A 12,536-nucleotide genomic window follows, 5' to 3' on the forward strand; every position below is an offset into this window, starting at 1 on the left:
ACATAAATGCTAAATCTGGAATTGAAATATAGGATTAATAGCTGTATTAATCCACTCTATTCAATACTGTCTATTAATTAAATTTGCATATTAACATACGCTTTCTTTTCTCAGGGTGCTTGGTGGGCCAGAGTATATGGATGTTCTCCTGAACATGGAGAAAGACAGTTCCTGCTTTAATGGAGACGTCAACTTCACTGATCCTAGGCTTGTGGCAAATGGTTTTGAAATTAAGATGATTCCAGGTAATGCACAAAGACTTTTAAATTGGATTGAAATATTTAAAGTCACTCTTTATTTCTTTTAAAGGAGTAGTTTACCCAAAAATGAAAATTCTGTCATCATTTACTACTACTTCAACTGAACACAAATTAACATATTGTAGTGTTGGTAACCAAAGCAAGTAACCAAATTAGAATTTCAACTTTTTCATATTTTTAATTGTAGCGTGTAGTGGTTTTCATAAAACAGCACAAGTGCTTTTAATGTAATAATAAGAAATGTTACCTGAGTTTTTTTTATTAGAATTGCGAGATACGAACTTGCCATTCTGACTTTTTTCTCAGAATTGTGATATAAACTCACAGTTCTGACCTTTTTTCTTAGAATCACGTGATATATACTTGCAGTTGCAAGTTATAAAGTCAGTATTAAGTGATATAAACTCAAACTCAGAATTCTGAGATTTAAACTTACAATTTTGAGAAATAAAGTCTGAATTGTGAGATATTAACTCATAATTGTGACTTTTAATTTCGCAATTGTAACTTTTTCTTAGAATTGTGTGTGTATTTTGCAATTGTGACTTTTTTTCTCAGAATTGCGAGTTTGTCTCACAATTGTGATTTATTTATTTATTTATTTTTCTCTCAGGATTGTGATTTTAAATCCAGTGGTGGAATGTAACGAAGTATTTGTACTTCGTTACTGTACTTAAGTAAATTATTACGTATCTATACTTTACTTAAGTAAAAAAAATAATGCATACTTTTACTTTTACTCAAGTAGATTTTTCAGCAATTATCTGTACTTTGCACTCCACTACATTATTAAAATGCGTGTCGTTACATCCTTCCGAATCTTGCATACAATTTTTTTGGTCGACTGACGTTTTGGCGTTGCTGGCCAATGCACGTTGAAACAGATCGGAGATCTGATTGGTCAAAGAACTCAAGCCGAAAATAGTGAGCGCGCGTTTTGAAACAACACAAGCGGAACTGATGTAAATAGAAGAAAAGGACACCAAATATCAATCATGGACGAAGAGCCAACAACGTCGACTGAGCTTGAGCCTGTGCCCTGCATCTCTGATTCTGAGAGATACCCCTGGCCTTATTTAAGCAAGTTATTTGAATTTAAAGGTTCAAAGAATGACTCCTGGCGTTTTCAATGTGTCAAGTGCCTACCTCAACGCAAAGAATTGTTAGCGTTTAAAAACTCCCCTTCAAATTTGAAGAAACATATAGAGGTAAGACATGCAATGCTAGTTATTAATATTTAAGTTACTAACTTGCTATGACATAGTGCTATGACTGTTATAGAAAAACGGATGTCAACATAACAAAAATATCACACCAGTATAATATTTGTTTCAAACATTTTACTTAAAAAATACTTTTACTTAAAAAAATACTTTAAAGTAAATTTAAAAGTATGTACATAGGACTTTTACTTAAGTAAGATGTTGATGTAGTAATTATACTTTTACTTAAGTATATATTTTGCAGGGTAGTTGTACTTTTACTTAAGTACTAAACTTAAGTACTTCCTCCACCACTGTTTAAATCTCACAATTGTGACTTTTTTTTCTTAGAATTGTGAGTTTAAATATCGCAATTGTAACTTTTTTCTCAGATTGCAAGTTTGTCTTGCAATTGTAATTTATTTTTTTCCTCAGGACTTAGTTTAAGTCTTGCGATTGTGATTTTTTTTCTTCTTAAAATTGCAAGTTTATATCTTAAAATTGTGACTTATCTTAGAATTGGGAGATAGAAACTTGCATTTGCAAGAAAAAAGTCTGAATGGCTAGTTTTTATTTTGCAGTTCTAACTTCATAATTCACAAATGTATGTTTATATCACGCAATTCTGAGAAAAAAAGTCTGAATTGCAAGAAAAAAGTTGGAATTGTGAGATAGAAACTCGCATTTGCAAAAAAAAGGTCAGAATTGGGAGATAGAAACTTGCATTTGCAAGAAAAAAGTCTGAATGGCTAGTTTTTATTTTGCAGTTCTGAATTCATAATTTACAAATGTATGTTTATATCATGCAATTCTGAGAAAAAAAAGTCCGATTTTTTTTCTTAAAATTGCAAGTTTATATCTTAAAATTGTGACTTTTTCTCAGAATTGCGAGTTTATATCTCACAATTGTGACTTTTTTTCTCAGAATTGCAAGTCTAAATTTCACAATTGTGACTTTTTTCTCAGAATTGCAAGTCTAAATTTCACAATTGTGACTTTTTTCTCAGAATTGCAAGTCTAAATTTCACAATTGTGACTTTTTTCTCAGAATTGCAAGTCTAAATTTCACAATTGTGACTTTTTTCTCAGAATTGCAAGTCTAAATTTCACAATTGTGACTTTTTTCTCAGAATTGCGAGTTTATGTCTCACAATTGTGCTTTTCTTAGAAAATTGCGAGCTTATGTCTCGCAATTCTGACTTTATAGCGCAATTGCAAATTAAGTCAGAATTGTGAGATATAAACTTGCAATTCTGAAAACATAGCCTTTTTTGCCCTCAGAATTGGACTTTATAACTTGCATTTGCGAGTTTATATCTCACAATTCTGAGAAAAAAAGTCAGAATTGCGGGATAGAAACTCAAATTTGCAAGAAAAAAGTCAGAATTGTGAGCTAGAAACTGCGAGAAAAAAGTCTGAATGGCTAGTTTTTATTTTGCAGTTCTAACTTCATAATTCACAAATGTATGTTTATATCATGCAATTCTGAGAAAAAAAAGTCCGATTTTTTTTCTTAAAATTGCAAGTTTAAATCTTAAAATTGTGACTTTTTCTCAGAATTGCGAGTTTATATCTCACAATTGTGACTTTTTTTCTCAGAATTGCAAGTCTAAATTTCGCAATTGTGACTTTTTTCTCGGGAATTGCGAATTTATGTCTCACAATTGTGCTTTTTTTAGAAAATTGCGAGCTTATGTCTCGCAATTCTGACTTTATAGCGCAATTGCAAATTAAGTCAGAATTGTGAGATATAAACTTGCAATTCTGAAAACATATTAGCCTTTTTTGCCCTCAGAATTGAACTTTATAACTTGCATTTGCGAGTTTATATCTCACAATTCTGAGAAAAAAAGTCAGAATTGCGGGATAGAAACTCAAATTTGCAAGAAAAAAGTCAGAATTGTGAGCTAGAAACTGCGAGAAATAAAGTCAGATTTGTGAGATAGAAACTTGCATTTGCAAAAAAAACGTCAGGATTGTGAGATAGAAACTGGCATTTGCGAGAAAATAGAATGGCTTATTTTTTATCTTGCAATTCTGATTTCATAACTCACAAATGTATGTTTATATCATGCATTTCAGAATTGAGAGATGGAAACTCGCATTTGCAAAAAAAAAGTCAGAATGGCTAGTTTATATCACGCAATTCTGAGAAAAAAATTCTGAATTGTGAAATAAAAACTTTGTTGTAGTGGTAATTTGAGCAATTTTGTGCAAATCAGATTTTCTTTCAGTAAATCAAATTAGGTATATATTGCCATTATGTCAGCTCGACTTCCACTCCAGTGTTCAAAACAATCTGCTTCCCCAGACAAAACTGCAAATTTACATTTAACTTATTTCACAAGGCTCGCAAACTCTAGTCTAGAACTAAAAAAAAATATGTCTGTATATCAATGCCATTCAGCCAGTCAACCATATATTTATATATGATTATAAATATAACTATATGTTGTTTGACATTACACAACCCAATTGTTTTCACCTCCATAGACACGGTCTGTTTGGGTGCTTTGGAGCCTGTCACCAAAATGAAACAATTGTCTGCATTTCACTTTTCCATTACATATGCATCCCTGGACATACGCAATTTGCATAAGGTCTTGTTTTAAATGGAGAGAACTACTTCTTTACAGGCATTGGAAAATATAATTCAACTTCCAATATATGATGATAATGCTTAATTAGTAGTTTTTAATAACTTTTAATATCCATGCTATTACCTTAGAGACGTTAATTCCCGCTGCGCAGAGTGATGAAGTCATTGTTTATACAAATTGCTTAAGTGGAAAGTGCTGTGTCAGCACTTCTTTTTCCCTACACAGCTCAGTGTGGGCACATGTATAATATGAAATAGTTTTAAAAAGAGTGGGCTTGATTCTGAGGGAGCGGTCCACTTCCTGTATGACTCAGCCTTGGGTTTTTGAGATGGTCATTAAGTGCGTTCGCTTGAATTCGCTGCCCACCATCGCTCCTCATGCTCATCATGTGCTGTGGAGTAAATTACTTCTACCCATGGTTTGTTTTGTGTTTTTTTTTCTTTGCCAGGTTTCTCTTGAGAAAATGTGCCTTTATTAATTCAAGGGTCATGCTGTTTAAAGGTCTCTAGGATTGTCCAATTTGATTTAACAAAGGTTGGACCCACTGGACATCATTAATGCCACAGTTCACAAATTGTTTTAAAATGTCAAATATTACGCCTTGAATAACAGGATTACAGTCAATTATTTCTGACAGAATTGCTTGTGTCTGATTAGTGAAGAATGAAAGTAATGTGTTTGCTTTGCATGTTTTCTTGTACATTTTTTAGATGCCTTCTCATATTATGAAAACAGCTCTGCTAGCTTACTGCAGGGGTTTTTAGTGTCAGTGTGCCAATACTGCATAATCATTACCTCACTTGCTGGAAACACTGTTTTAAAGATACTGTAAGCTTATTATTAAAGGATTAGTTCATTTTCAGAACAAAAAATTACAGATAATTGAATCACTCCCTTGTCAGATGTTCATGTCTTTCTTTCTTCAGTCGTAAAGAAATTATGGTTTTTCAGGAAAGTATTTCAGGATTTTTCTCCATATAGTGGACTTCTATGGTGTTGACATTGAACTTCCACAATACAGTTTAAATGCAGCTTCAAAGGGCTCTAAACGATAAGAATGGTCTTATCTAGTGAAAAGATCTGTTATTTTCAAAAAAAAATTTCAATTTATATTGTTTTTAACCTCAAATGCTTGTCTAGCTCTGTGATGCACTTGCATACTCTGTGCAGTCCCATTCAAGACAGTTAGGGTACGTCGAAAAACTCCCTCCATTTTCTCCTCCAACTTCAAAATCTTGGATGAAATTATCTGTACATTTTTGTTCTGGAAGTGAACTAATCCTTTTAAGCAAGCAATGCACTAATACATAATAGCCACTTGAGCCATGGCAGTGTTTAAAACATGACAAGAAACGCCTTACTAATTTCATATGGTGCTTAATAAATTCCTGTATTCATCTGACATATCATTATCAGTTCATAAAATCAGACATTTATGCATTTTTAGATTTTCAAGCATTAAACATAACATTAACATCACAAAAGTAACATTAAAGGAGATGTTCACTTCCAGAACAAAAATTTATAGGTAATTGTACTAACCCCCTTGTCATCCAAGGTGTTCATGTCTTTCTTTCTTCAGTTGTAAAGAAATTATGCTTTGAGGAAAACATTTAGGGATTTTTCTCCATATGATGGACTTCTATGGTGCCCTGAGTTTGAACTTCCAAAATGCAGTTTAAATTCAGCTTCAAACCATCCCAAATGTGGTTGTAAACAATCCCAGCTGAGTCTTATCTAGCGAAATTAATGGTTACTTTTTTTCTTTTTAACCTCAGATGCTCATCTTGTCTTGCTCTGCCTGAACTCTGTTTTTTTTCCAGTTTAAGACAGTTAGGGTATGTTGAAAAACTCCTATCTTGTTTTCTCCCTAAACTTCAAAAATCATTTCAAAATAGTCCTATATCGCTGCAGAAGTACAGACCCAGTATTTGCAAAGTGAACATGCAAAGAAGATCAAACAAAAACAGCGATGCAGGATGATTTTGAAGCTGAGGGAGAAAATGAGATGGGAGTTTTTTTTTTGACATACCCTAACTGTCTTGAACCGGAAAAAGTTCAGACAGAGCAAGACAAGATGAGCATTTGAGGTTAAAAAGTATATAAATTGTAATTAAAAAAATATTAATAACGATCGTTTTGCCAGATAAGACCCTTCTTTCTCGGATGGGATCGCTTGAAGCCGCATTTAAACTGCATTTTGTAAGTTCAAGCTTGGGGCACCAGAGAAGTCCACTATATGGAGAAAAATCCTGAAATGTTTTCCTCAAAAAAGAGGAAAGTGAGGAAAGTGTTATAGAAGTGAACATCTCCTTTAATATACACTGTTGTTCAAAACTCACCAAGGCTGCATTTATTTGATCAAAAATACAGTAAAAACAGTAATATTGTTTTAGCTTAAAGGTTGTATCAGCGATTTCAAGCCTGAAACATAAAGTGTCACATTCAGCTGACCTTTCATCACGATCCGCTCGCTGCCTGCCCCATAAATTGGCTGTAAAAAAAACGCGTCTCTGTTGTCAGCTTAGGGTCCGAGATATGCCAAAAAAACAATCGGTGCTACCAACCTTTCCACAGAAAAACAAACAGTGTTCCAACCAATCAGCGTCAGGGGTTTGGTGTTGTGGCCTTTCGCTCCGCCTCCCTCACATCCCTGCACCAGTAGGAAAGTCCACAACACCAACCCCCTGACGGTGATTGGTTGGAACACTGTTTGTTTATCTGTGGAAAGGTTGGTAGCACCGATTGTTTTTTTTTTGGCATATCTCGGACCCTAGGCTGACCACAGAGACGTGTTTTTTTTACAGCCAATTTATGGGGCAGGCAGCGAGCGGATCGTGAAGAAAGGTCAGCTGAATTTGACACTTTATGTTTCAGCCTAGAATCGCTGATACAACCTTTAAAGGGTTAGTTTACCAAAAACTGAAAATTCTGTCATTAATTACTCACCCTCATGTCATTTCAAACTTGTAAAACTTGTTCAAGGTCCAGAAAGGTAGTAAGGACATCGTTAAAACAGTCCATGTGACATCAGTGGTTCAACCTTCATTTTATGAAGCTACAAGAATACTTTTTTTGCACAAAGATAACAAAAATAACAACTTTTTCAACTATTTCTTGTTGAACGCTAGCTCCTGTGTCAGCAGCACCACATGCATGCGCGGTACTCTCGTGAATGCATGGTAGAGAGTTTTCTGTGCCCACAAAAAGTATTCTTGTAGCTTCATAACATTAAGGTTGAACCACTGATGTCAGATGGACTATTTTAAGGATGTCTTCACTACCTTTCAGGGCCTGGTGGTAGTTACGTTGCTGTCTATGCAGGGACAGAAAGCTCTTGGATTTCATCAGAAATAAATTAATTTGTGTTCCAAAGATGAACGAAGGTCTTATGGGTTTGGAAAGACATGAGGGTGAGTATTTAATGACAGAATTTTCATTTTTTTAAATTATCCCTTTAAAGTAACTTAATTTTAATATATTTGACCATAAATTGTTAGATTTTATAACATACAGAAATAACAAATTTTATATAGAGATATTTTAACTAATTTATTCCTGTGATAGCAAAGCTGAATTGTCAGCAGCCATCAGGATCCAGTCTTCAGTGTCTGATTTGTTGCTTAAGAATCATTTCTTCTCATTAACAGTTATGCTGCTTAATATTTTTGTGAAAACTGAATTTATCCAGGATTCTTTAATCAATAGAAAGTTTAAAAGAACAGCAGTTATTTGAATTTGAAATCTGCTGTAGCATCATAAATGTCTTTACTCTCACTTTTGATTGATTTAACATGTCCTTGCTGAATAAAACCCATACTGAACCTTAATTTTTAGATTGCATTTCCATCTACCCTTTTAAGTTAAATTTGATCATGAGAAAAGTCAAGCAGAAGCATATCTAATATTCAACACTGAAAACTTAAAAAAATAATTTAGAATCAACTTATTTTGTAATGTTGACCTTTGTGTAAGGAGGCTGCCATCTTAGTCCTCATTTGACCTTATTTTGCCTGTTGTTATGGAATGCACTTAAGACTTCCCCCTCAGCCCTGTTCCTGTAAGTGTCGTGTTGGCACTGGCAAGGGTCATCATGGCTGAAGCTGGCTCGCTGCCTGAGCTTTTGCCAGCACGGTGGATTTGCACTAAAGTGTGGTGCTGTGGAGAAAAATTGCCCTTTACAAAAGGGAATAGTTTCGGAGCCAACTTCCAGGGATTTGGCAAAAACATGCACCAGATTTCTAGCCCTTTCGAAACCCCAAAGTATTTAAAACTTTGGCGCAAAACTCGCCCCTCACTGTTTGTCCTACAAATATGAATGATACTGCAAATTGTACAGCTTGTTGAGGAGAAGTGTCATCTTATATTTGCAAATTCTTAAATTGCACCTGGCAGATACTAAAATGATGAAAAAATAAGGCAAAATAAAAATATTAAAAATATATAATAAAATGCACTACCATTTTTTTCAGGTTCTTTGATGCATAGAAAGATCCAAAGATCAGCATTTATCTGAAATAAAAAGCCTTTGTAACGTTATACACCTTTTTTAAAGAAATTATAGAAATGAATATTTTTATTTAACAAGGATGCTTTACATTGATCAAAAGTGATGATAAAGACATTTATAATGTCACAAAAGATTTCTATTTCAGATAAATGCTGTTCTGCTGAAACCTGAAAGAATTCTACTCAGCTGTTTTTAACATAATAATAATACATTTTTTGAGCAGCAAATCAGAATATTAGAATGATTTCTGAAGGATCATGTGCAGTAATGATAATAACAATTTAGCTTTAAAATCAAATGAATAAATTAATTTTTAAAATATATTCAAATCGAAAACAGTTATTTTAAATAGTAAAAATATTTCACATTTATTTTTGCTGTATCAAATAAATGCAGGCTTGGTGAGCAGAAGAGACTTAAAAAAAACATTAAAAAACTTAAATGTTATAAATATTACAATAGTATATAAATAATACTATAATAACACTAATGTGAAGGTGGGATAATTTGATGAATACAAATTTAGTACTTGAAATAGGAAAGTCACTTTTGGAGTGTCTAGTCAATTTGTATCATATTAACAATAATATTATTTTGTATGCATGGCTTCGGAATGGCTGCATCTCTTTTTAAAGCGCATAGGGGAGAAGAAAATGTTTAGTCTGCGCTTCCTTGATGACCTTTCCATACATTTCACCTCTTCATTGAGATGCATCTAGGGAAAAGCAATCATCTTTAAATCATCTGTTGAAAACCTCCTCCACCTTGGTTTTTCTTTCCAGTCCACAAAGACATGGTAATAGCGTAATTTGGTGCGATGCCCGCCTGACTTGGTTTCCAACCAGCGTGTAAATCACAATATTTATTTATTATTTTTTTCCTGGAGAATGTTGTACTTGGAGTTTATTAATTCTTGCTTGTTGCTTATCTTGGCCAGGTTCCTCGTCTTCAGAGAGGCATGTTGAAGTGACGGGCATGGCCGACTGCATGCCTTTCTTCGGGATAGGAGACCTGAGGGAGATTCTGCAGGCTATAAAGGTCCGGGATGCAAAAACCGTGGCGCAATGTAGACCTCTCAAAGTCTCAAACTACCTAGAGGTGAGAGAGATGCTCCTTGGGGCATACTTTTTAATGATCCGTTTTTAATTTGCCATCACGGAGCACATTTGGAGAGCTTAAAAGAAGAGGTTAAGTAAAAAAAGAAAATTTGCTGAAAATGCGTTCACCCTCAGGCCATCCAAGATGTAGTTGAGTTTCTTCAATGAAACAGATTTGGAGAAATTTAGCATTACTTCACCTGCTCACCAATGGATCATCTACAGTGAATGGGTGCCGTCAGAATTAGAGTCCAAACAGCTGTTAAAAGCATCACAAGTTATCCTCACAACCCCACTCAATAAATTAACATCTGCATGTTCAGGAATCAAATTCATCAAGACATTTTTAACTTCTGGCTAAAATATGAGTCTTCTAACTATTGCTTTCTTCATTGAAAAAGTTGTCTCATCTGAATCAGAAGAGAAAAATGACCAGGTCAAGAACCTTTAACAAACAAAAATAATCCGAAACAGTCGTAAACAAACATTTTGATGTCAGAGGATAAATGAGGATGGACGTTTTTACTGGAGGAAGCTTTATTATGGATTAAGGACTCCAAAAGTAATGGTTTAAAGTTAAAACACCAAATCAAACACAGATTTTCACTTCACAAGATGTTAATTAATGGACTGGAGTTGTGTGGATTACTTGTGGAGTATGTGACGTTTTTATCAACTATATCTGGATTCTCATTTTGACAGCATCTGTTCACTGCAGAGGAAGGCCTGAGAACAATATTAGACCATATTAGACTGTTTATATCTTATTGGCTGCCCTTTTGCTTTAAAAACTCTTTTCCCCACTGTTTCTTTCAGAGTGAAGCTGTGAGACTAGTTAGACAGTTACCTCTGAACCTGTCCAGAGCTGATGTTACGAACACGCTTTGCCGAATGAAAAAGGAACTTGAAGAGGGGAGTCAGGTCTGCATTCATGAACGACCTTTTTTTCACGATCTGGTCACTGTTCCTGAAACTGAGCAGGAAGCTTTGCAAATCATGCTGAGTTCTTGCTAAGGATTTTCAAGGACCTCGTTGTAAGACCAAAATGTCACACTAACATTTATTGAACCATATATTAGTATGAAAGTTATTATTTGGAAAATTAAATGCTTTTCTAGTTGAATTACGGTTTTCATTCATGTTTCGAGGTATAAATGCTTGTGTATGCAAGCTCAATGCACACAAATCACTATTTTATTTTATGTCATATGCAAATAAAATTGCTGTAATTATAATGTACACTACCAGTCAAAAGATTTTTTTGTTTTTTAAAGAAGTCTCTTCTGCTAACTAAGCCTTCATTTATTTGATCCAAATTACAGCAAAAACAGTAAAAATGTGGAATATTTTTACTATTTAAAATAACTGTTTTCTATTAGAATATATTTTAAAATGTAATTTATTTCTGTGATCAAAGCTATATTTTCAGCAGCATTACTCCAGTCACATGATCCTTCAGAAATCATTCTAAAATGCTGATTTGCTGTTTAAGAAACATTTATTATTATTATCAATATTTAAAACAGTTGAGTACATCTTGTCAGGATTCTTTGGTGAATAGAAAGATCCAAAGATCAGCATTTGTCTGAAATAAAAAGCTTTTGTAACATTATACACTATACCATTAAAACAACATTTATACCATTAATACTTTTATTTAGCAAGGATGCTTTAAATTGATCAAAAGTGATGATGAAGACATATATAAAGTTACAAAAGATTTCTATTTCAGATAAATGCTGTTCTTCTGAACTTTCTATTCATCAAAGAAACCTGAAAAAAATATACTCAGGTGTTTTCAACATAATAATAATATTTTGTTTTGAGCAGCAAATCAGAATATTAGAATGATTTCTGAAGGATCATGTGACTGGAGTAATGATGCTAAAAAGTCAGCTTTGAAATCACAGGAATAAATTACATTTTAAAATATATTCAAATATAGACGTTTTTCCTGAACACGGAAGTAAGTCCGGCTCTTAACTGAAAGAATGCTTTGCATTTCCGGTCTGCATTGTTTCTAGTCAAACTAGGGTATATTCCGAGCTAATAAACTAATGTTAAACCTATTAAAATGTTTTTAAAAAGCACATGGCTCCATAGCGCCATCACTTGGCAATGTGGCAATGACCGTCATTTGTCAGTGCCTAACTTTAATGAGTGTGTAGATGACACGAAGCAGCGGACGTTAGCTACATTAAAAACAGATGGACGCTATTTGATTGGGTTCCTATGGAAACCGGAACAGAAAAGCATTCAATCTGACGTTAGAATTCGTAATGGCGGCGCTCATCGTTTACTTAGGAAAAAGGTCTATAAAACAGTTATTTTAAATGGTAAAAATATTTACAAATTTTACTGTATTTGCTGTACTTTAGATCAAATAAATGCAGACTTGGTAAGCAGAAGAGACTTAAAAAAAAAAAAAGACTTAAAAAAATCTTTGACTGGAAGTGTATCTGCTTCAGTCCAGATTTGACAGTGATGGGTCATGAGTAGTGTTACTTTTAATGAACGATTTTATGAGGGCAAAGCTAAAAAATTTTGAAAATCAATTATGACACAAGATTTTGAAACCACATTTCAGTGATGTTAATTAATATACTCTGCTTTTATGTTTTAATTTATTGTGGGAAAATTGTTGTGGCATTACTGGTAATGAACGAAAAGGAAAGTGCTCGACTTTAAAAGTTTGCCTTGTTGACTTTTGATTAGAAAAGAAAACAAGCCAGAACTACTGACCCCACAGCAGATGCAAGTGAACCACAAAATTGAATGCAGTGTGGTTGTAAATTCACTCTCCCTCAAAAATCAGCACCTTAAATGCTGATCATGAAAGTCGGCACTAGGGTCCCATAAAGCAGAAA

At 33.8% G+C, this 12,536-nt stretch overlaps 1 protein-coding gene across 1 annotated transcript in view; it reads left to right on the forward strand.

Annotated features, from left to right (window-relative positions):
* The window catches only part of pms1 (PMS1 homolog 1, mismatch repair system component), a 35,991-nt gene extending 25,108 nt beyond the window's left edge, over positions 1 to 10,883 (forward strand). Inside the window, exons 11-13 of the mRNA XM_073846080.1 lie at positions 115 to 245; positions 9,510 to 9,670; positions 10,486 to 10,883. Coding sequence (XP_073702181.1) covers positions 115 to 245; positions 9,510 to 9,670; positions 10,486 to 10,683 — 490 coding nt within the window. The 3' untranslated portion in view covers positions 10,684 to 10,883. The remainder of the gene's footprint in view (positions 1 to 114; positions 246 to 9,509; positions 9,671 to 10,485) is intronic.
* The last annotated feature ends 1,653 nt before the right edge of the window (positions 10,884 to 12,536 follow it).

Source organism: Garra rufa, chromosome 8, assembly GCF_049309525.1.
Source record: "Garra rufa chromosome 8, GarRuf1.0, whole genome shotgun sequence".
Lineage (NCBI taxonomy): Eukaryota > Metazoa > Chordata > Actinopteri > Cypriniformes > Cyprinidae > Garra > Garra rufa.